Source organism: Moschus berezovskii, chromosome 1 (genome assembly GCF_049115385.1).
Source record: "Moschus berezovskii isolate FMDL1 chromosome 1, NW_MosBer_1.0, whole genome shotgun sequence".
Lineage (NCBI taxonomy): Eukaryota > Metazoa > Chordata > Mammalia > Artiodactyla > Moschidae > Moschus > Moschus berezovskii.
The window spans coordinates 19,107,578-19,131,392 of record NC_142460.1 but is presented as its reverse complement, the minus strand read 5'-3'; the positions used below and the strand labels follow the sequence as shown (position 1 = coordinate 19,131,392).

Below are 23,815 nucleotides of genomic sequence, written 5' to 3'. Positions count from 1 at the left end.
AAAAAATGGCGCAACATCCGTAGAAGGACTAGAATCCTAGATATGCTGTGTTCTGATCAAGCTGAGTTTGACCTTTTAGCAAATTACTGACTCTGCGATGAGTGTACACAAGCCACATATTCATTGCAAATTCCAGCACAGGGGGGCCAGGCTCTGTGGGTGGGTGTCGTCATCGGAGCCACCGTGGAAGCCTGGGCCAAGAAAGAGAAACACGGTGGGGGGTGTGATCAGGTTTCCGGGAGGCAGGCCCTCCTCCCACCTGAGGAGCTGACATCCCAACAACTCCAAACGGGGTCATGGGGGCAGGACAAACTGCCATGAGGCGCCTGGAACCCACGGTCAGATACACCAGCCACCCCTCTGCCAAGCTGGGTTGTATGTGTGATGCAACCAGGAAGGGAGACTCTCTGGGGCCGGGGGTGCTCCCCAAATCTGTCTGCATCTTCCTTGGAGGGGCAGAGGGGGGCCGGGCCTGGGGGGGGGTCACCTGCCCACAGGATGCGGAGAGCTGTCATGTCTCTCTGTGGAGGGTGTCCTGGCAAGGCAGGTCCTCTGAGTTCGCTCCATCTAGGGACTCACACACTCCTCACTGGGAGTCCTGGGAGGGGCCCTGAAAGTGACCACCCCCATTTTCCAGGCAGGCAAGTCGAGGCACAGACCCGGTGGAGCGTGGCCTGGCCAAGTGGAAGAAGGGGTGGAGCTGGGCTGAACCCCAGGCAGTCCTGCACTCTTAACAGCTAAGCTGACCATGATCAGAGAAAGGGGAGAGTTCCGTCCAGTGACCCCATGACTATATAGTCCATGGAACTCTCCAGGCCAGAATATTGAAGTGGGTGGCCTTTCCCTTCTCTGGGGGTTCTTCCCAACCCAGGGATCGAACCCTGGTCTCCCACATTTGCAGGGGGATTCTTTACCAGCTAAGCCACCAGGGAAGCCTTTCTAATATGATAATATATATATATATATATATATATATATGTGAAGTGAAAGTCGCTCAGTTGTGTCCGACTCTTTGCGACCCCAGGGACTATATACAGTCCATGAAATTCTCCAGGTCAGAATACTGGAGTATGTAGCCTGTCCCTTCTCCAGGGAATCTTCCCAACCCAGAGATTGAACCCAGGTCTCCCACATTGCAGGAGATTTTTTACTGTCTGAGCCACCAGGGGGAAGCCCAGTAAAGGAGCTGCTGCTGCTGCTGCTAAGTCGCTTCAGTCGTGTCCGACTCTGTGTGACCCCATAGACGGCAGCCGACCAGGCTCTGCCATCCCTGGGATTCTCCAGGCAAGAACACTGGAGTGGGTTGCCATTTCCTTCTCCAATGTGTGAAAGTGAAAAGTGAAAGTGAAGTTGCTCAGTCGTGTCCGACTAGTAGCGACCCCATGGACTGCAGCCCACCAGGCTCCTCTGTCCATGCGATTTTCTAGGCAAGAGTACTAGAGTGGCTTGCCATTGCCTTCTCCGAGTAAAGGGGCAGGGAGGAATAAATTGGAAAATTTGGGATCAACACGTACACACTACTACAAATAAAGTAGGCATCTAATAAGGACCTGCTGTAGAGCACAGGGAACGCTACTCAACACTCTGTAATGGCCTAGATGAGAAAGAGTCTAAAAAAAAAAAAAAAAGAGTGGCTATATGTGTATGTACAGACTTCTCTGGGGGCTCAGCGGTAAAGAATCTGCCTGTAATATAGGAGACATGGGTTTGATCTCTGGGTTGGGAAGATCCCCTGGAGAAGGAAATGGCAACCCATTCCAAGATTCTTGCCTGGGAAATCCAATGGACAGAGGAGCCTGGTGGGCTACAGTCTATGGGGTCGCAAGAGTCAGACATGACTTAGTGACTAAACTGCCACCTCCATGTATGTATATAATATATATAGCTGATTCGCTTTGCTATACACCTGAAACTAACACATCACTGTAAATCAACTGTACGTCAACAAATTTTTTTTTTTAAAAAAAGAGTTCCTTCCTGGGTGGGTCCCTCCTGCCTCCGTTGAATGAGTGGCTAGAGGGGCCAGCTAAGGAGGACCTCAGCAGTGACCCTGAGTGACTGACCAGGAACCCCCAGGGAAGAGAAAGGGCTGGCAGAGGTGGGAAGAATTCCAAGAGCCTCAAGAGCAAGGCCGTGGGGGCCCTTCAAGACTCAGAGGTCCTCCCTCCCTCTACCCTGGAGTCCCCGGTTGAGGGCCTTCTTGAAGGCTCTGCTTTCTTTATCCCCCTCCCTGACTTGCGGGACCTGAGTTTTCTTAAGGTTTAGATTGGCCAAGGGGCGAGGAGCAATGCCCTGCTGTCATGCTAGAAGCACTGATGTTTATAATCTTTTAAGGAAGGGACCAGGCTTCCCTGGTGGCTCAGAGGTTAAAGCGTCTGCCTCCAATGAGGGAGACCCGGGTTCGATCCCTGGGTCGGGAAGATCCCCTGGAGAAGGAAACGGTAACCCACTCCAGTATTCTTGCCTGGAGAATCCCATGGACGGAGAAGCCTGGTAGGCTATAGTCCACGGGGTCGCAAAGAGTTGGACACGACTGAGCGACGGAACGGACGGACGGACGGAAGGAAGGGACCAGAAGACAACGTGAACTGAAAGGGCACAGAACGAGTGTTCCTGAGGATGCTGGAGCATCTTAGACATCCTCAGGCATCTCAGGATGTTCTGATCCCACCAGCAGAGAGGCCAGACACAGCGCCTGGACCCACCGCCGTGGGGTGTGGCCAGGCCCACTGCACCTGCCCTTCTCACGAGAGAGCCTTGGCCCTGCAGGGAAGACCACACAGCTGAAAATTCCACACCTGCACCAGCCCCGAAGCCAGACTTCTCCAGACTTAGTGGAGCAGTCAGTGGGTTAAGACGTGTTCATCAAAGGTGTGTGAGTTGGTACACACCTGGACTTCGGCTGTCATTTGAAGAAGGGACCTGGAAAGTGAGGCCTTAAGAGGAGGGTCAAGCACAGTGAGAAAAGCCAGAGACAAGGACAGGGGGCCTGGCTTCTGGTTAATCATGAACTGCATGCGACGATCTGAGGCCAGCCTCCCCTTCTCCAGCACAGCGGGGGCCACCAGGTCCTTTCTGTGTGCACATCCTAGCCTTTCATGTTATTTAGGACTGAAGAGCCAGTGCTGCCCAGTGCTGGGGCTAATAGCCACATGTGGCTATTTCAACTCAACTAAGGGACTTCCTCAGCGATCAATGCAAAGAAATAGAGGAAAACAACAGAATAGGAAAAACAAGAGAGCTCTTCAAGAAAATTAGAGATTCCAAGGGAACATTTCATGCAAAGATGGGCTCGATAAAGGACAGAAATGGTATGGACCTAACAGAAGCAGAAGATATTAAGAAGAGGTGGCAAGAATACACAGAAGAACTGTACAAAAAAGATCTTCACGACCAAGATAGTCACGATAACGTGATCACTGACCTAGAGCCAGACATCTTGGAATGTGAAGTCAAGTGGGCCTTAGAAAGCATCACTACGAACAAAGCTAGTGGAGGTGATGGAATTCCAGTTGAGCTATTTCAAATCTTGAAAGATGACACTGTGAAAGTGCTGCACTCAATATGCCAGCAAATTTGGAAAACTCAGCAGTGGCCACAGGACTGGAAAAGGTCAGTCTTCATTCCAATCCCAAAGAAAGGCAATGCCAAAGAATGCTCAAACTACCGCACAATTGCACTCATCTCACATGCTAGTAAAGTCATGCTCAAAATTATCCAAGCCAGGCTTCAGCAATATGTGAACCGTGAACTCCCAGATGTTCAAGCAGGTTTTAGAAAAGGCAGAGGCACCAGAGATCAAATTGCCAACATCTGCTGGATCATGGAGAAAGCAAGACAGTTGCAGAAAAACATCTATTTCTGTTTCATTGACTATGCCAAAGCCTTTAACTGTGTGGATCACAATAAACTGTGGAACATTCTGAAAGAGATGGTAATACCAGACCACCTGACCTGCCTCTTGAGAAACCTGTATGCAGGTCAGGAAGCAACAGTCAGAACTGTACATGGAACAACAGACTGGTTCCAAATAGGAAAAGGAGTACGTCAAGGCTGTATATTGTCACCTTGCTTATTTAACTTATATGCAGAGTACATCATGAGGAACCCTGGGCTGGAAGAAGCACAAGCTGGAATCAAAATTGCTGGGAGAAATATCAATAACCTCAGATATGCAGATGACACTACCCTTATGGCAGAAAGTGAAGAGGAACTCAAAAGCCTCCTGATGAAAGTGAAAGAGGAGAGTGAAAAGGTTGGCTTGAAGCTCAACATTCAGAAAACAAAGATCATGGCATCTGGTCCCATCACTTCATGGGCAATAGATGGAAAAACAGTGGAAACAGTGTCAGACTTTATTTTTTGGGGCTCCAAAATCACTGCGGATGCTGATTGCAGCCATGAAATTAAAAGACCCTTACTCCTTGGAAGGAAAGTTATGACCAGCCTAGATAGCATATTAAAAAGCAGAGACATTACTTTGCCAACAAAGGTCCGTCTAGTCAAGGCTATGGTTTTTCCCGTGGTCATGTATGGATGTGAGAGTTGGACTGTGAAGAAAGCTGATCGCCGAAGAATTGATGTTTTTGAACTGTGGTGTTGGAGAAGACTCTTGAGAGCGCCTTGTACTGCAAGGAGATCCAGCCAGTCCATTCTAAAGGAGATCAGTTCTGGGTGTTCATTGGAAGGACTGACGCTAAAACTGAAACTGCAATACTTTGGCCACCTCATGCGAAGAGTTGACTCAGTGGAAAAGACTCTGATGCTGGGAGGGATTGGGGGCTGGAGGGGACCAGGACGACAGAGAATGAGATGGCTGGATGGCATCACCGACTCTGTGGACATGAGTTTGAGTGAACTCTGGGAGTTGGTGATAGACAAGGAGGCCTGGCGTGCTGTGATTCATGGGGTCGCAGAGAGTCGGACACGACTGAGCGACTGAAGTGAACTGACTGAAGGGACTTCCCTGGTGGTCCCATCATTAAGACTCTGTGCTTCCACTGCAAGGAGCACAGGTTCAATCCCTGGTCAAGGAGCTAGGAACCCACGTGCCATGCAGCATAGTCTTAACACAAAAAAATAAAAATAAACTTATGCAAAATTAAGAACTCAGTTCCTTAGCAGCACTAGCTACATTTTAAGAGCTCAACAGTTGATCATGATTTAAATTAATTTAAATTAAATTAATTAATTTAAATGAAATAAAATTTAGCTTCACAGGCATACCCAGGTCTCAAATGCTCAGCGGCTATCACGTGGGACAGAGCAGACACAGAAGATTTCCACCAACACAGGGCGCTCCAGCAGCAGTGTCCAGACTGTGCAGAGACACAGGGCTCAGAAAGTGTTCTTGAAAGATGGGGTGCGTGTGTATACAACGGAATACCATTCAGCCATACAAAGGAAGGACATCTTTGCCATCTGCAACAATACAGCTGAACTTGCAGGGCAAGTCACTCAACACTAAGTGAATTAAGTCGGACAGAAATACTGTCTATCACTTACATGTGGAATCTGAAAGTTAAACTAGTGAATATAATAGAACGGAAACCGATCCCAGATACAGAGAGCAAACTAGTGGTTACCAGAGGGGAGAGGGCAGAGGCAGAAGCAAGAAAGGTTAGGGGATTCAGAGGCACAAACTATTATGTATAAAGTAATAAGCTACAAGGATACACTGTACAGCATGAGGAACACAGCCAATATATTATAGTAAGTGCAACTGGAGTACAATCATCAAAAATTGTGACTCACTACACTGTACACGTACATAACATTGTACATCAACAACACTACAATAAAAATGCTTTTAATATTCTTGAAGTCACCTCTTTTTCTTTGCTTTTTATAGTCCAGAGACCTTTTATTTTTTTATGCCTATTATGCCATGAATTCATAGCGAATGCGTTCCAGCAGCTCAAGCTCCTTTTTTGCAGGTTTCTACAAAGTGTGTTTCTTTGGCTGGAGCCAGCTAGGGCTTCAGCTGAACCCAAGTACCTTCCCCTTTGGCTTCTTTCTTTTTCCAATCATTTCCCTTCCCAGGTTTCAGGAAGCTATCTAGACTCTTAGAAAGCCGAATATGCTCAGAGTGGACATTAATTTTGTGACAATCCTAACAGTACACCAGGCCACGCTGTGGGCTCTTCCAGTCTTGCCATGGGAACATTTGGGGGCATTCCATTGTCAACAGTGCCCACAAGTGTCAAGTTCCCTGATGTCCACAATATTACCTTTTTTGTAGATTTGCACACATGTGGTTAAAGCAACAGATCGGTGCTTTCTGAGAGACCGAGAGAACGCAAAGCAGGCACTTTTCCTCCTTTCCTTTCACTGCTGGTTATTTTGGTGAGCTACTGGAAGACGATGACTTTGGCCAAAAGGCTGACGTCACTTCTTTAGAAGCAGAGCTGGTACTCGGTAAGAGAAAAGCAGTGAGATGGCTGGGTGTGTCTGTTCCTGTAACCAGGTCTAGGACAGGCAGGTATTTGTCAGAAACACCAGAGGTGAGTTGAAATAGTACACCGCCTGGCCACGGTTAAGGTCAATGGTGGAACACCGCACATTTCCCTCAAGGGCTGGCCATAAGACAAAGATGACACCCGCTGCCCCTGCAACCTAGTGTCCAAGAGCCGTGTGGATAAGAGAATCAAACACAAGTATCATAAAGAGGACAGCAGGACTGTCACTATTTGCAGATGATGTGATTTAACACCTGCAAAATGCAGAAGAAACCATAAGAGGCTTTGGTATAGCAGATGGTTACAAAATCAATATGCAGGAAACAACAATCCCTTTACATGAAAGGAAAAGGAAGTATAATGGAAAAGGAGATCTCATATTTCTTAAGCTTACATGAAAATATTTACACTGAAAAATCTAAAACATAAAAACAAACTAAAGAAATGTACAGGCAATCTATGTGAAGAATATATACATGCATACGGAAAATGCCAAACCTTCACATATGGCATAAAAAATGGCTTAAGTAAGCAGAACAGCACTGTGTGTTAGTCACTCTGTCAGTCGTGTCCGACACTCTGCAACCCCGTGGACTGTAGCCCGCCAGGCTCCCTGTCCATGGAATTCTCCAGTCAAGAATACTGGAGTAGGTGCCATTTCCTCCTCCAGGGGATCTTCCCAACCCAGGGATCGAACCTGGGTCTCCCACATTGCAGGCAGATTCTTTACCATCTGAGCCATCAGCGAAGCCCAGAACAACATTATAACAACATAATATATAAAAATGTCAATTATCCCAAAGTAACTATCAATCCAAAGGAATCTCACTCAAAATTCCAACAAGGTTTGGTCGTTGAGTTTTGCTTTCATTCTTTGTAGGGGCTTTTCTGGTAGCTCAGAGGGTAAAGAATCCTCCTGCCAGTGCAGGAGACCCAGGTTCGACCCCTGGGTTGGAAGATCCCCTGAAGAAGAAAAGAACAACCCACCCCAATATTCTCCTCATTCTCATCAGAATCCCATGGAATGAGGAGCCTGGCGAGTTACAGTCCAAAGGGTTGCAAAGAGTCAGACACGACTGAGCGACTAAGTATGCACGAATGCACAGAGCATTTACACTGAGAAGGTTATGTGCAAATATGATGTCATTTAGCATAAGAGACTCGAGCTTCTGTAGATTTTGGTAACCATACGTCCTGGAATGGGTCCACCGTGGACACTCAGGGAGGTCTGTGTAAGGATGCTCCTAATAATAGGAAAAAACAAAAAACAAAACACCCAACCTAGAAACAAACTAAATGTCTATCAGTAGGAACTGCTGGGACTTCCTTAGGGCTCTAGTGGCTAAGATTCTGAACTCTCACTGCAGGGGGCATGGGTTTGATCCCTGGTCAGGCCACATGGCATGGCCAAAAGTCTAACAAGAAAAAAAGAAAAAAGAATTGCTGGTTAAACTACATTGTATTCTTAATAAGAAATGCAAGGCAGTTATCAAAAGAAATGCATTGAGTCTATTGAAAGATGTCCAATATTTTAAGAAAGCAAGTAGCAAAAGAGTGTATATGATATTTATAAATACATACACAGTGTGTACCCATGCATGAAATAGTACACATAAAACCCAGAGGTTATTTCTAAGAAACAGAATGAGAGAAGAGGATGAGATATTTTCAATTAACGCTTTTATTTTAATGACCAAATGTAAATTTTATAATGAATTAGTCTTCAAAGCACAAAGAAGAACTGATGCAAAGAACTGACTCACTGGAAAAGACCCTGATGCTGGGAGGGATTGAAGGCAGGAAGAGAAGGGGATGACAGAGGATGAGATGGCTGGATGGCGTCACGGACTCGATGGACATGAGCCTGAGCATGCTCCAGGAGATGGTGAAGGCCAGGGAGGCCTGACGTGCTGCAGTCCGTGGGGGCAGGGGGCGGGGGCAAAGAGTGACACCCGCCTTGGCGACTGGACAACAGTCCCCGGGCACAGTGTAGACGTACACACAGGGCGAGTAACTTCTTGCTAACGTCAGCGCGTCGTGGCTATACTCTGACTAGAAGGCTGGATGAAGGCTGAGTTATCCTGGACCGAAAGCACAAAGAAGTGCTCCAAGAACCATGAGCCCAGATCACACCATGCTAAAGCCTCTGATCCAATCTTCAGTCCGCAAGGGTGCCACTCTATGATGTAACCATCTGGAACAGCTGACCTGGGGACAGACTGTGGGTGCCATGCTGCTCCGGGGATGAGACTCAAGTTTTTAAGGACTGGTTCATTTAATTAAAAGCACAGCAGGCTACTGAGTACTAAGCAGACAGCATGCATTTCATTAAGGAAGGTCATCTTTCCTGGCACAATCTGATGGAAACCAGGGCAGCAGCGTTCAGAGATAAGAAGCTCACAAGTTGACTTCGCCCTCTTTGGACGAGATTTGGCAAAGAATGACCTGCTCCCTTCTAACAGGGAGGCCAGAGGCTGGCTAGCACGTGGGATTCAGCAGATGACAATGAATTTCTGAAAAGATCTGTGTGTCCTCAAAAAGGCATTCTAAGCACGAGGGGAGCGGAGAGAGAGAGGAAGAAGGGAGGGGTGGAGGGAGGGGGAAACCTCACCAGCAAAGATGACAGTATATTTTTCAATTACAGGATTGTATGTGTGTGTGTGGACAAGCCTAGGATTTCTTTTCATCAATAATGATTTTGTTTCAGATAAAAATGATGACTTTTATGTCCATAATCTTACTGACTTATTTTTTTAAGTGTTTATAGTTTTGTTTTCAACATTGTGGCAACACTCATTCATGTTAAAACATGGTTTTCTGAGCATTACAAGTGATAACAAGCCAGGGTATTCATCTGGTATAACACATTTCACAACAGTAGCCTAAATGTTGAGGAAACTCTAAGCCTGTCAATTTCACACAGGCGTGGGTATGTCGCACACACACGCGTGCAACAATTTTAAAGCTACAGAGCCTCTGTGTGCCCAGTTCGCTCACTCATGTCTGACTCTCTGGGACCCCGTGGACTGTAGCCCGTCAGGCTCCTCTATCCATGGAATTTTCCGGGCAAGAATATGAGTGGATTGCCATTTCCTACTCCAGGGGATCTTCCTGACCCAGGGATCGAACTCGAGTCTCCCGCATCGAAGGCAGATTCTTTACCACTGAGCCACCTGGGAAGCCCAGCAGAGCCTACTGGGCTAAGATAATGTAGGTGGCATCTGGAGGTGCCTAAAATCACTCCTGGGAAAATAAGGCTTAACGTTTAATGAACTTAAAAGAGCAATACTTTCCTTATAATGTTAATGCCTTATTTCCACTGCTGCACAAATATTTATTAAGTGCCTATTATGTACAGACACTGTCCTGGGCACAGGATTATAGCAGAAAGCAATCTCAGATACAATAGTCTTTGCATTTTAGTAATCACTGAAATAAAACTGCTAACAGTTAGAAGTTATTATTCTTAGCCCTCTATTTATATGCTCTTTTCATCTCATACTTTTATTGCCCCATTTTACAAAGGGACTGAAGCACAGGGACGATAACTTCCTTGACCAAGGTCTCACAGATCTGGGATCTGAATTTAGACCGACTAGACTCTGGAGTCCACCCGTGTAACTACTGCATCTTACTGCTTCTGTAACATGTCTGTGCTGTGCTCAGTCGCTCAACTGTGTCTGACTCTTTGCACTTTTTTTAACACGCACAACACCAAAATAAAAGTAGGTTGCTGTCATGCCCGACTCTTTTGCGACCCCATTGACTGCAGCCCAGCAGGATCTTCTGTCCATGGGATTTCCCAGGCAAGAATATTGGAGTGGGTTGCCATTTCTTTCTCCAGGGGATCTTCCCGACCCAGGGATTGAACCTGTGTCTCCTGCATTGGCAGGAGGATTCTTTACCACTGAGCTACCAGGGAAGCCCTAAAGGAACGTAGGCATTTGTCCATAAAGAAGGTGGGCATTCTCTGGGCAATGCATGCATTCTCTTTTGCACACTTTCACTCTGGGCTAAGCCATTAAAATACAGTGAGCAACAGGCAAGAAGAAAGCCTGCCAGTAGGTGATCCTGCCAGTGTGTTCCCTGTGCTATCTAGGAGAGAAAACAGAGGAGGGAAAGAAAGGAAAATGAGATAAAAATGAAATGGCTATTTAATACACTGGCATCACCAACTCAATGGACATGAGTTTGAGTAAGCTCTGGGAACTGGTGATGGACAGGGCGGCCTGGCGTGCTGCAGTCCATGGGGTCACAAAGAGTCGGACACGACTGAGTGACTGAACTGAACTGAACTGATTCAATGCAAAACCTATGATCATAAAGTAAGTAACAAAGTCCTTGATAAAGACTAAACAGATCATTTCAGGGTATGTTCTGCCTTCAAGTATTATCACAAACATGACCTTGCTGTATTTCATTCTCGCAGTATCCTAGTAGGGTAAAGGACCACCCAGCCCTTGTTTTACAATATAAGATAAAGAACGTGCTCACAGCCTCAGCCACAGGCTGGCTGTTAGCACATTGGACTCTGTTCGGTCCTCTGCACAGCTACCCTCCAATAAATGCAGGAAGTCACCCCCAAACATATAACCTCTCTACGCCCACCCAACTCATCTACGCCAGGGTCTCAGGCATGTTCACAGCAGTGAGCACCAGGTCAGTATCTTCAATGTGTCCCAAATAACGGAACTACTCTGGACGTGGAGGTTACGGACCACCTGACCATTTGATGGTGGTATTTCCCCAGATATACCAAGGAAATAACGAGTGACAGAACACACTGGGGTCCCAGCATGCCCAGAAAACTTAAATCACTGTGAAGAAATACACAAATTCAAAGCTGATGTGAAAAATGAGAACGGCTTTGGAAATGCTGTGTCAGGGTCAAACAGGTGGTTGAGTTTGAAGGATACATCTACGGTGGGGCTGTTCCAGAGAGGGAGAGATGTTGCCAGACATCAGCAAGGGTCTCCTGGCCAGTTCATGAACTGTAACCCAGTGAGTTTTGCTGGTGAGTGGTCTGTTTTTAGGAGTTTATAGTCAGTTGGACCATAAAGGCGGCTGAGTGCTGAAGAATTGATGCTTTTGAACTGTGATGCTGGGGATGATTCTTGAGAGTCCCTGGACAGCAAGGAGATCAAACCAGCCAACCCAAAGGGAAATCAACCCTGAATACTCACTGGAAGGATTGATGCTGAAGCTGAAACTCCAATACTCTGGCCAACTGATGGGAGGAGCCGACTCACTGGAAAAGACCCTGATGCTGGGAAAGCTTGAGGGCAGGAGAGCCGGGTGATAGAGGATAAGATGGCTGGATGGCATCACGAACTCAATGGATGTGAGTCTGAGCAAACTCTTGGAGACAGTGAAGGACAGGGAAGCATGGCGCACTGAAGTCCATGGGGTCGCAAAGAGTCAGACATGACTTAGCGACTGAATAACAAGTCAGCTGACTCCGACCTGAGGGTTCTCCATCACCATCTGAGATCTGCAGCTTAGGATGGAAACGTGGTTGTGTGAGCAGACCTGAGATCCACCCGAATTGTCCCAAATCCTGACTTCAGCCCAGAACAATACTGTCACCGTGTTGCCTGGGCAGCAGATAATTCCTCGGAGGAAAGGGGTCACCACAGGGGTCTGGCAACCTATGCAGCAGCATGAGCTTTGCCTCTGAAAACTCATCTCTGCAGCAACCTAATGGCAGAAGCCAGCTCAGAAAATCGCCCTGATCTCTGCAGTGAAGTGCCTGCTTCATCTGAGTGAGCTCTCTTTGTATTTCTTTACGCTGATAGTTTGAGTCACCGTCTGAACAAGTAACCACAGATCAGAGCAGGGGGGGAGGATGTCATAGCGTGTACTAGGGGCAGCTGGAAGAGGAGGGTCACTCTTTGTGGCACAGCATCCTTGTTCCCTGTTGGAACCAAAGGGGGTCCCACTGCCCAGCAGCAGGGAGGGTCCCCTCCCCTGGCTGGCTTTCTGGGAGGGGAGAGGGTGTCTCTCCACTTCCGAGTTTCAATTACACACTGATGATTATGATAGCTTATTCTGCAGCACAAGGAGGGAGATCCCCCTCTGAAAATGCACTTTCTGTCTTTGACACCAGAAATAAAGTCTAAGGCAACCACCAGTCTCCATGGCAGAACTTATGTGAGGTGACCTCCCCCTGGTGGCGGGCGCTGGTGTTCGAACAGCCCAGGGACTGGCTCTCAGGACACGGTCCTCTGCCCCTCCACCAGGACCAGCCACAGATACCTTGCTTTTTGGGGGCCCCTAATGGTGGCGCAGTCACAGTTCTTCCTGTTCCAGCCGATGAGACTCTGGATGTCCACCTCATTATCACATACCCCTGGAGCAGGAGATGGCAACCCACTCCCGTATTTGTGCCTGGAAAATCCCATGGAACAGAGGGCTGCAGTCCAGGGGGTCACAAAAGATTCTGACACGACTCAGCTGACTAAACAACAACTCTTCGTGCTCAGTGAGGGCTGGGGGATGGAGCAGAGGAGGACATCATTGCACAGGAAATCAGACAAGCGGTGTAACTGGCAGGCTGGGAGAAAATCCTAGTTCTGCCAGTATGTAATGAGTTCCCCCTGAGGAAACCTCAGCACCGCTCTGAGCCTTGACTCCTCCCTGCAGAAATGAAAAAGGCTTGAGCCCGAGGTCCTTTCTGCCATGGTTCTGTAGCTGCGCCCAGAATCTGATGCCCAGCTGCCATGGGATTCTGTGTGCTGATTACCTTCTCAAAGGAAGCAGAAAGACTTTGTCATCTATAAATGGGCAAATACAGTATCTATCACAGAAGGTTGTAAGAAGGATGAGTAGGCTTCCCTGGTGGCTCAGACAGTAAAGAATCCACCTGCAATGTTGGGTTGGGAAGATTCCTCTGCAGAAGGGCATGGCTACCCACTCCAGTATTCTTACCTGGAGAATCCCACAAACAGAGAAGCCTGGAAGGCTACAGGGCATAGGGCTGCAAAGAGTCGGACACAGACAGGCTTCCCAGGGACCACTGCAGGGTAAGGCAGGAACATGGGGATGGGGAAACCAGAACGTCACCCCCCATGAATGCCTCTTCAACATAAAAGTTATTTGGAGCTGAAGGCAGTTACAAAGCACATATGCAGGAAACCTCCATCTTCCCTCTCTTTCCTGCCCGAAGGTAGGATATAAATGACCCTCTTAATGGAGACATTCCAGACTCTCATGGAGGAGTGTGCCAATGTGCCATCAGCTTCCTCCCACGAACTGACTTCCCTGCAGCGAGCTGGAAGTCTGAAATGGCTTCCCTCCCTCCTACTGTTTCTCTTATCAACTTATTCTTTGTTGAAGAGGCTGTATAAGCCGAGTTCTAAGTCTCCACGTTGTTGGGCTGAGGGTTCTCCCCTCGATGCACACTGCACATGTTAGTAACTGATTTTCTCTTGTGATCCATGTTTTTCTTAAAGAGTCACAGCTGAAAACCTAGGACAGGCAGAGGCAGGGTTCTGCCTCTGCTACAGGTTCGAGGCTGGAAAACCAGATGGAAGAGAACTAGATTCACAGTCACACTAAAGAACATTCTGTTCCTGAGCCAGTTCCTGCGGGGAAATCCTATGGGGGTGCAAGGGGCAAAGGGGCCGCGCTACACCGATGGAAGAGCTGGAAGCAACCTCGCTGAGCTGATCCAGCTCAACCTGCTCACTTCATAGCTGAAGTCGCGGAGGTCTGGGTGGCCTTCTTGCCTGAGGACAGCTGGTTGGTTGTGGATCTGCTAATCCCTTGCACGTGTGTGTGTGTGTGCTCAGTTGTGTCCAGCTCTTTGCGACCCCATGGGCGGTAGCCCGCCACTCTCCTCTCTCCGTGGGATTCTCCAGGCAAGGATACTGGAGTGGGTTGCCATTTCCTTCTCCAGGAGATCTTCCCGACCCAGGGATCGAACCCACATCTCCTGCACTGGAAGGCACGTTCTTTACTACTGAGTCATCTGGGAAGCCCATGAAGCCCTTGGACTGTATTTACATAGCATACAAAATTTAAAAAAAAATCACGTGTTCTCCCTGGCCTGTGAGCACCAGGAGGAAGGCTGCTGTCTGCCATCCACCGAGGGCCGTGACCTCTCACACTGACCTCACGAGACTGTGGGGGTGGGGTGACTGTCCTCCTTCTGCAACTGGGCAGGCTGGGCCTGGGGAGGTTGACTGAATTCTCTGGGGTCCTGCAGAGGGCTGTGCCACCAGCACAGTGCTCACACACAGCAGGCCCTGAGAAGCATGTGTGAAAATGAACATGCCCTTTGATTAGACGAATTCTCTGCCACCCATCTGAAGTGACTCATGGAAAAGTCATGTGTAACAGGAAAAATAAGGAAACAAACCAAATATCTACCAATAGGGACTGATTAAACAAAGTATAATATGTGTGCGATGGAATACTATGCAGCAGGAAAAAATGAGACCTTTCTGTGTACCATTATAGAAACATCTCCAAGCTATACCGTTATGTGGGGGAAACATCAAGATACAGAACAGTAAACAAATATGCAACTTTAGTGTGCCAAGGGGAAAGAGATGAAAGTCTGGTGAAATACCCATGTTATATTCAAATATGCATGTAGAAACTCTGGAAGCAGAAAATTTACCAAAAATCATAGCTACTTTTGAGAGGACTGACTATCAAGGATTGGAGACAGACTTTTCACTATATACCTTTTAATACTTTCTGGGTTTTGAACAATGTGAATATATTACTATATTCAAAAAAATTAAATTTAAAAATGTATCAAAATGTATAAACTCAATGACAATAATAAAAATAAAATTCAAATATATTAGCTAAAAAATACTTGTTGAACGAGTGAGTGAACGAATGATGGAAGGAAGGAGTGAGTGAGTTGGATGGATGGATGAATGCATGAGTGAAGCGATGGGAGCCAGGGTTTAAATCCAGGTCTGTCTGGCTCCAGCACCCAGGTACTGCCTTCTGCTTGAGCCCAAGAATGTCATCAGGGCTGCAACTGATGTACCAAAAGCACTCAAATATATCTGTCAAACATAAATAAATGGCTGAGAGAATAATAGAGTTGTAATTCATCTGAACTTCAGTTTCCTGTGGATAAAAGAACTTTATTCATAGAGCTATCCTAGGGCTGAAATAAGATGTGAAAGATATGAAAAATTCACGTGCATTACTGCATACTGTAAGATCATTCCAGAACAGGCTTTGGAGTTGGCTAAAGCCAGTTTTGTGCAATGTAGGAGACTGGGGTTTGATTCCTGGGCCAGGAAGATCCCCTGGAAAAGGAAACGGTTATCCACTTCTGTATTCTTGGAGAATTCCATGGACAGGAGTTTGGTGAGCTACAGTCCATGGGGTTGCAAAGAGTCAGAAATGATTGAGCAACTAACACGAAAGCAAGTTTCCATCATAGGGCCAGCACTTACTGTGTGACCCAGGACAGGTTACTTGGCCTCTCCTGGCCTCAGTTTTCACATCTGTAGAATGGGAATAATAGTACCAAGTTCATAGAGTTCTTGTAAAATGATGAAATGGTATATATTAGACAGAAAGCACTTCATGTAAATGAACAGAAACTATTTTATTATCAGTAAAGTGAAGCAGAAAATTTAACAAAAATGATAAAGGTGATAAAGTAAAACAAGCTATTGTTGAGTGAAAAAAACCTCCAAAATTAGCTTTCTGAATCCAATAACATTTTTGTCTTTTAATTCTGAATTCAGGCCAATGTCAAACACCTCTTTCTCTGGTGTTAATTGTGATTACATGTGGGAACTACATATTGCACCTGCTGAAATTTGTAATGAAAGGAAAAGTACTGAGCCTTCCCAACGTTAAAAAAAAAAAAAAAAGCTTTAGTTTCCCGAACTTTCAGTTCAGAAGTATATGGACTGACAGCTTTTGCTGCAAACCTATCAATCAGGTATTTTACTTACATTAAGTAGTGGAGTCTAAAATCGCATTCTTTATAGTGTTATAGGTTCGATCCCTGGATCAGGAAGATTCCCCTGAAGAAGGGAATGGCAACCTACTCCAGTATGGCCATGGTATAGCCCATCACTGCTCAGAGGACAGAGCAGAGTCACTTACAGTTTCATTAAGTGCCAGCGTCTCCATGTTCTGATTAGTATTTACAAAGGAAAAAATTCTCTGTTGCAACTGAATTGTATTTTGAATGACTAGCGCTCCTCAGCCCTTGAAATGGGTCCTAACAACTGTGTGCAGAAAACATACACCGAGGAGGCGATTCCCCAGCCCACCCTCAACACACACACTGACGTGCACAAGCGCCATCATCGTGACAGGAGTGGGGCAGACACAGAACAGGGGGTGGCCTGTAGGCAAAAAGAATGGAGTAGAAAGGAGTAAAGCCTGAAATACAAACACTGGAATCAAACAACCTCTGCTTTAGCTGTTATATCACAAAGTCTTTTTTTTGTTTTCAGGTTCCCTTATGTAATTGTCTTGGGGCTTGAAATGTCTGTAGTTGCTGACAAGAGTCCTGAAAACGACTGCACCGAAGAAGACGTGCTGTGAGCAATGAATGAAGGGTGCTGATGGGCTGAGCTGAAAAGGGGGTCGATGCTTGTGAGAGAGGGGAGCAGGGAGGAGAGATCAAAAGAACCTCGTGGACATTAATATATCCTCTGTTTGTTTATACATGAGCCAGAAGTTCTGAAATTAGGGAAACGGTGGATAACTGTAAACTTTGCACATATATAATAGGCGGGTTTTTCTTAAACTTAGAACATTCTGAACTTTATAAACTAAAGCATACCATATTGGCTTAAAATCTCTCTTCTTCAGGAGGTTTACGAGGAATTGTGAGGCCTGGTTCAAGTCTGAGAAAGCCGGTGACACTAGGCTGAGAAGTGCAAATGGTCCGGGCAGGCAGGGATGTCACACTGAAACAGAACCCAACTCTTCTGCCGGAATGTCACATTTCACAGCACGCTGCCACAAACTGACTCGAGACAGGCACAGACAGCTACATGGCCAAGCACATAACAGCCGTACATGTGGAAACCACGCACCTCAGCTGTGCCACTTGGGATCTCCCCAGTGTTTCAATCATCAGATCACTACTGAGTGATAACTTGTTTACTACCAAACTACAGGTTTTGCGAGGACAAGTCTGGGATCTGACGTCTGGTGGAGAGAATCCTGTGGACAGAGGAGCCTGGTGGGCTGCCATCTATGGGGTTGCACGGAGTCAGACACGACTGAAGCGACTTAGCATGCATGCATGCATTGGAGAAGGAAATGGCAACCCACTCCAGTGTTCTTGCCTGGAGAATCCCAGGGACGGGGGAGCCTGGTGGGCTGCCATCTATGGGTCACACAGAGTCGGACACAACTGAAGCGACTTAGCAGCAGCAGCAAGAGAGTGAGCAGCAGCACAAGAGGCTGAGGACGGAGGCCATGCGAGGTAAGCCCATGTTTGAGGTGTTCTTGTCTCACGTGTTCTTGTTCTTGTCCCAAAGGCTGGGTTCTCAGGCTGATGGCCAGTCACCTTGCTTTACAGCCACGAGGTCAAATGGCACTTAGGAGAAGGGAGGCCCCAGAGCATGGCCTGACTCTCATTTTGGACTGGAGGAGACCAAGGTACAGATCTGGCTGAGGGTGTAACCAGTGATCAATGACTCAAGGATATGTTCATGATATGACAACGACTCTGGTCAGGCTAGACCCTTTTTGGCTAGGCAGTGGTCCTCAACCTTGTCTCCCAATTAGAATCACCTTGGGGAGTCGCCCAGGCCAAGACTTCCAGGCCGAGACTGGAGTTGGTCTGGAGGGGCCTGGGCACAGGTGTTTCGCAAACTGTTCAGGGGCCTTCACTGATAAAAAGAATTTAAGGACACTGCTCCAACTCCTTTCATGACCATCAGGATATTTCATGTTTTTAAAGGAAAGTTATGGCAGTATCACAAATCTTACATGGGCATTTGTTTTAAAAAAGGTGAGTTTATTCACTAGGAGAGTGAATTTTTCTATGATTAGCATTTTCCAAATTAGCCTGCAGGCAAAGCTCTGTCGATCAAATGTACATTCATGGCTCAGACAACAGAAACGTGGTGTTCATTTCCATTACTCTATGGAACCGGCTCTACTGCCTGGAGACTAACAATATTATGTGACAACTCTAAACTTCTGGTTAGCTTGGTGACAACTAACTGAACTCCTATTCCAGGGAACCAGCCAACTGCTGCCAACAATCCAAAGCACAGGTAATTACTGGTGCAAAGCACAGCTCTGCTTTCTCAGTAAAAAGCAAAAAGGTTCACAAAAAGAACACGGCAGTGGAATATGCTAAGCAAATATTTGTACAACAGAAAAATAATCTTATTTTAATAAAAGTTTTCATTTATTTGTAATGGTGTGACTCTAATATATTACTTGAAATGACTAATATTACTTGAAATTAATGATGATATGCTTCATTTTTAGATAAACAATTAATGAACATGTTGATTATAAATAATTTACAATACTGGATGATGATCCAGCTAACAAAAATACATTTTACATATCAGATCCAACTGTGATAGTTAGAAAATGAGCTTCCAATATTAACTCCCTAATGAACTGATGTTAGTTGTTCAGTCCTGTCTGACTCTTTGCGACCCCATGGACTGTCGCCTGCGTCTCCTCAGTCCAGGGAATTCTCCAGGCAAGAATACTGGAGTGGGTTGCCATTCCCTTCTTCAGGGGACCTTCCCGACCCCGGGATCAAACCCTGGATCTCCTGCATTGCAGGTGGTCTCTTTACCGTCTGTGCCACCAGGAAATGAACTGATAGTTCAGGTCAATTTCTTTCTTTCCTTTAAGATGAAGGTCAGAATGATATGAACACATGGGACAAAACTGACACAGCCTTTTTCCTTCACATCACCTGCCACCCTCTAGATGCCTGTTTCCTCCAAATTCATAGACTGATGTTCTCCCCCTCGAAGATGATGGCATCAGCTATTGGGAGGTCATTAAGGATCATGAGGGTGGGGCCCTCATAATGGGATTAGTGCCCTTGTAAGAGACCCCACAGAGCTCTCTCATCCCTTCCACCACATGAGGACATGGAGAAGCCTGCAACCCACAAGAGGGCCCTCACCCAGCCATGCTGGCCTCCACAACTGTGTGAAATAAGTTCCTGTTGTTTAGAAGCCACCAGTCTGTGGTATTTTGTTACAGTAGCTTTAACAGGTTAAGACATTGTCACTCACCCAGGTGACCCTCCAACAGACTAGGTAAAGAGACCCACATGGCCAGACCACCAGCACAAAGGGGACCTCTGTGGGCAACACAGTTAACAGTCTGCCTACTCAAGAGTCAGACACTGCCAACCTCAAGCAGAATCACATTTTCAGTACAGCACCCCAAGGCGACACTCCAGCTTTAGGAAAAATGGCCTTCAAAACGATAAGGTCGTCCAACTGAAATCTCAGAAGCTGCATCTTCCCACCTGGAGGGGTGGTGTTGGCTAAATGAGAGACTAGCTTTCTACTGGAAGGCTCTCCAGGGGTCTGAAGGACCCTGTAGATGGGCAACCAAGGCACAGAGTTCCCCCTGCCCACATTCAGAGGCTCCTGACCCCCGAATGGAGAAGATAGTATGGTTTCCAACCCCACAAGCCTAGTGCAAACACCTGACCAGCTCCCCTGACAACCCAAGCTAAGATCCTCACAAGGGGCCTTCTTACTGCTTCTCCTGCCCACCCAACCTCCTTCCCCAAAGCCATTCTCCAGATAGCTTTTAATTAGAACAGGACCCGAATCCCTCCCAGGGCCTCCCAGGCTCCCAGGGAACAGTTCCCTGGCTGCATCCAACCTCGGCCACCACCACCACCCTCACTGGGCCCTGGGAAGGCGTCCACTCATCCCTGCACTAGAACTTTCGCATCTGCTATTCCCTCTGCCTGGATGCCCACCACACAACATCTACATGAGGAGCTTCTTCCTGCCAGCCACATCCAAGCAGTGTAGAGTGGCCTTCTGGGGTCACTCGGGGTAAAGTGGGCTGCAGGCTGACTCTCTCTGCAGGTCCTCTTTGCCAGCACTGATCCCAGGGCCGCGTTCTGCCCGCTCCACCTTCTCTGAGTCCTGACCCCACCTACCAGCTGTATTGCCTGGAGTCCCCAGCCTCCTGGCTGCCAGCTTGGTTCTGCCAATGATGCGATCAGAAAGCTGGGGCAAGCTGGGGTACTTCTTAACCTGCAGCTTGCTGCTTCAGCATCTCAGTTCCATCCCTCCATGTCTATAGCTCCTGCCAGAAGGTTCCTCCCCCAGGGTCCCAGCAACAGGACTTCCCTCCATCCAATAATCTCTGCTGATTCCCTCAGTCCTGCCCCAGCCAACCAGTTCTTCATTAAACCTCCTGAACCACCACAGTGTCCCTGCTAGGCCCTGACTGGTACAGCCCAGTCCCCATCCTCTCCTCGGTCACTCCCTATCACATCATCCCGATTCCCACCTGTGCACCCCCCTCTTAAAACTGTCTCTCCCTTCCTCAGCCTCTGCTAGAACATAAGCAGAAAGCTCATCGTGTTCACCACTCTGTCCACTGGGCCTAAAACAGCACCTGAAGCATTCGCTAAACAGTAGAAGAATAAATGAATGAACGGTGTCTCTGCTCAAAACAGTACCTTGTGAGTAGGCCTTTCCCCGATCGTTTTATGGCAAAACAGCCCCATCTCCTAAGGCCAATTTTTTTCCTATAGTACCATCACCTCCTGACCTATTTGATATGTATTTATTTACTGTCTTGTTTTCCCCAACAAAAATGCCAGTCCTGAAGGCAGGAAGTATCTTTTCTTCACTGCTGTGCCCTCGGAGCCTAGAACAGTGCCTGGCTCAAAGCAGAATCTCTACCCATTTGCTAAAGTGAAGAGCTTGCAAGGTGGGAACATTTCAGACGCAGCAATTTCAGGATGGTCTCTGACACAGGGAAGACTGCAAAACTAGACTGCTAGGCACACAAGCAGCATCTTGTATGATCCGATCTTGCTCCTTTGGCATGACAGCCTAGGACCCTTAAGAAAGAGACTCCATATGCTGACAGACCTCAGTCTCAAGAAAAGGTTTTAGAGTGAAAGGAGTTAGACCCTGTATTTGTGCCAACTGTAGCTTAGAAAGCATGCATGGACCCTTATCTAAGCACAGAGCACTGGACATCCTTTCTGAGAGTAGATGGGCCTGTACCTGATAAACACACGGGTCTTAAGGGCACCATTCTCTGTTCCAATGGTGTCCCTCTTGGCAGCCGCCTTCATCTCCAGTTCACTGACGGTTAACTGTGGACTCAGAGCCAAACATCCGAAAGCAGCACTTTCTTTGATAGCTGCTCCCCTAATGGGCCATCTCTCTCAAAGGCAGGCTTTATCCTGTAACGCCGGACAAGGTTCACATTTTATTCTGCATAGTGATTGCAGATCAGAAATAAATCCCTCCTCCCCACCACCATCTGTTACTCATACCTGCCCCCTCACCCTCCAACGTGTCTAAAATGTGGGGATCTGGAGGGGGAAATAAGACACAGAAAACAAAATCCAATTCCCCCTTTACTGAGTGTCCTCTGTCCCCCCTCCCCGCCCCCTTAAGGGAGCGGGATTCCCGACTAATTATCCTCAAGGCCTAGCAAATGGCCCCTTCCCCCCAGCACCATTCGACCAAAACTGGCCAAGCGCTGGATAAAGAGCAACCGCGGCTCCTCACCCAAACATTGGCTTTCCTTCCCAGGCGTGCAGATTGAGAATGCGGAGACGCCGTCCTATTTATGTACAGTGAGTCAACGTCGCGCGGCCAAATGTCTCTGTTTCCTCCTCCCTATGAATGAAGCGACCCCTCCTCAAAGGAGTTAAGTAAAGTGCCCGGCACTACCCAAGCCTCAAGGTAAGGGTACGCGCATCCCCGGCCGTCTGGGCAGCTAATTCATCCTCCGATCGTCTCCTGCTATGTCGCCCCTCTAACGCCCCGAGTTCACACCCGGGGGAGGGAGGCAGGGGCATCGCTGGGAGGCCAGCCCAGGTGAAAGGCAAGCCCCTTTGAAGATCCCCACCATGGGCGGGCAGCGCGCGGTCCGGCAGGTGCTCGGGGACCCGGCATCTCGGGGAGGGCGCTCCCATCCCAGCCGGGACAGAGCGGGGCCGAGGCAGGGTGGCCGAGGACATCGCTGCGTTACTCCGCCGGCTGCCCGGCTTGAAGAGGCTGCCCCGGGCCGGCCCCGGACCTCGGCGCCGCCTCGTCCCGGCAACAAGTGTCCGCCCTCCGCCCGACGGGCCGCCGCGCCCGGGCCCTCACCCGGCACAGGCCGTCCACGAACACGCGCGGGTCCAGGTGGCAGGCGATGGTGGCGCTGGGCAGGTCCTGCAGGTCCACCTCCTCCATCATCTCGCAGTCGATGAAGCTCCAGTCGCCGCCGCCCTCGTCGGGCCCGGCCGCCCCCGAGAACGGAGCGAAGGGCCGCAGCGTGCCCCCGGGCTGCGCTCGCGCCTCGGCCGCCTCGGCCGCCGCCCCGAGCCGGGGCCCGGCGGAGCTGTCCTCCATGACCCCGCGCCCGCGCGGCCCCCCGCGGGATCCTCGCGCGCCGCTCCCGTCCGCCGACTGGGCGGTTAACCGCCTCGGGGCTCGCGTCGCAGCCGGCGGCGGTCACCGCGGCTCCGGGAGAGCGCCGGGCCCCGCCCGTTGCCTTTCCTTTCGGGGGCCCCGGCCGGCCACCGAGGGCAGAGCTCCGGCGGAGACAGCCGCGGGCCCTTTAAGGCGGGCCCACGTGGGTTATTGTCCCCGTGGCCGTCCAGCAGAGCAAGCCAATAGAAGAGCGCGATTTTCCTCACGTGATCCCTAGGCTGCCGCCCTCAGTCTGAAGCCTCAGAATGGCCATGTTGGTTAGGGGCAAAGAGCTCCTTCCCCAGTTCCGCTTTTCTGACTGCGGACGCCAGCTCAAGGCGCCGGGCAGTGCCTTGCGCGCAGGGATGATAACTAGAGCGGCAGCGCTTCTGTGGGTCCCATGTGGTGACGTTTTTGAGGCACAGAGGCCAACTTTGGGGGATTTAAGCGGGATATAGCCCTGGCTGCCGCCGTTGGCAAGTGGTTACATGCTTACCGTATATTGTCAGATACAGGCGCAATGAGGGATTGAACCAGACCCCGATTAACAATACCCTCCTTTTAGATTTTTAGCTTATTAGTCATTATATCATGTTCCCAAAGTAATCTTTGCATTACTGCTATGAACTGAGTTCCTGCGTGCGTGCTAAGTCGCTTCAGTGGTGTCTGACTGCATCCCTATGGACTGCCAGCCTCTTCTGTCCAGGGGATTTCCCAGGCAAGAATACCGGAGTGAGTTGCCCTGCCCTCCTCCAGGGG

The 23,815-nt window shown here is 48.5% G+C and overlaps 1 protein-coding gene and 1 non-coding gene across 2 annotated transcripts in view; both read right to left on the bottom strand.

Annotated features, from left to right (window-relative positions):
* Positions 1–23,185, bottom strand: part of RCAN1 (regulator of calcineurin 1) — a 117,070-nt gene extending 93,885 nt beyond the window's left edge. Inside the window, exon 1 of the mRNA XM_055420870.2 lies at positions 22,751–23,185. Within this exon, the coding sequence (XP_055276845.1) occupies positions 22,751–22,996 (246 nt within the window). The 5' untranslated portion in view covers positions 22,997–23,185. The remainder of the gene's footprint in view (positions 1–22,750) is intronic.
* Positions 9,848–9,956, bottom strand: LOC129553829 (small nucleolar RNA snR87). The gene has a single exon (XR_008685527.1). It is a non-coding gene; the product is annotated as a small nucleolar RNA snR87 (small nucleolar RNA).
* Positions 23,186–23,815: the final 630 nt, after the last annotated feature.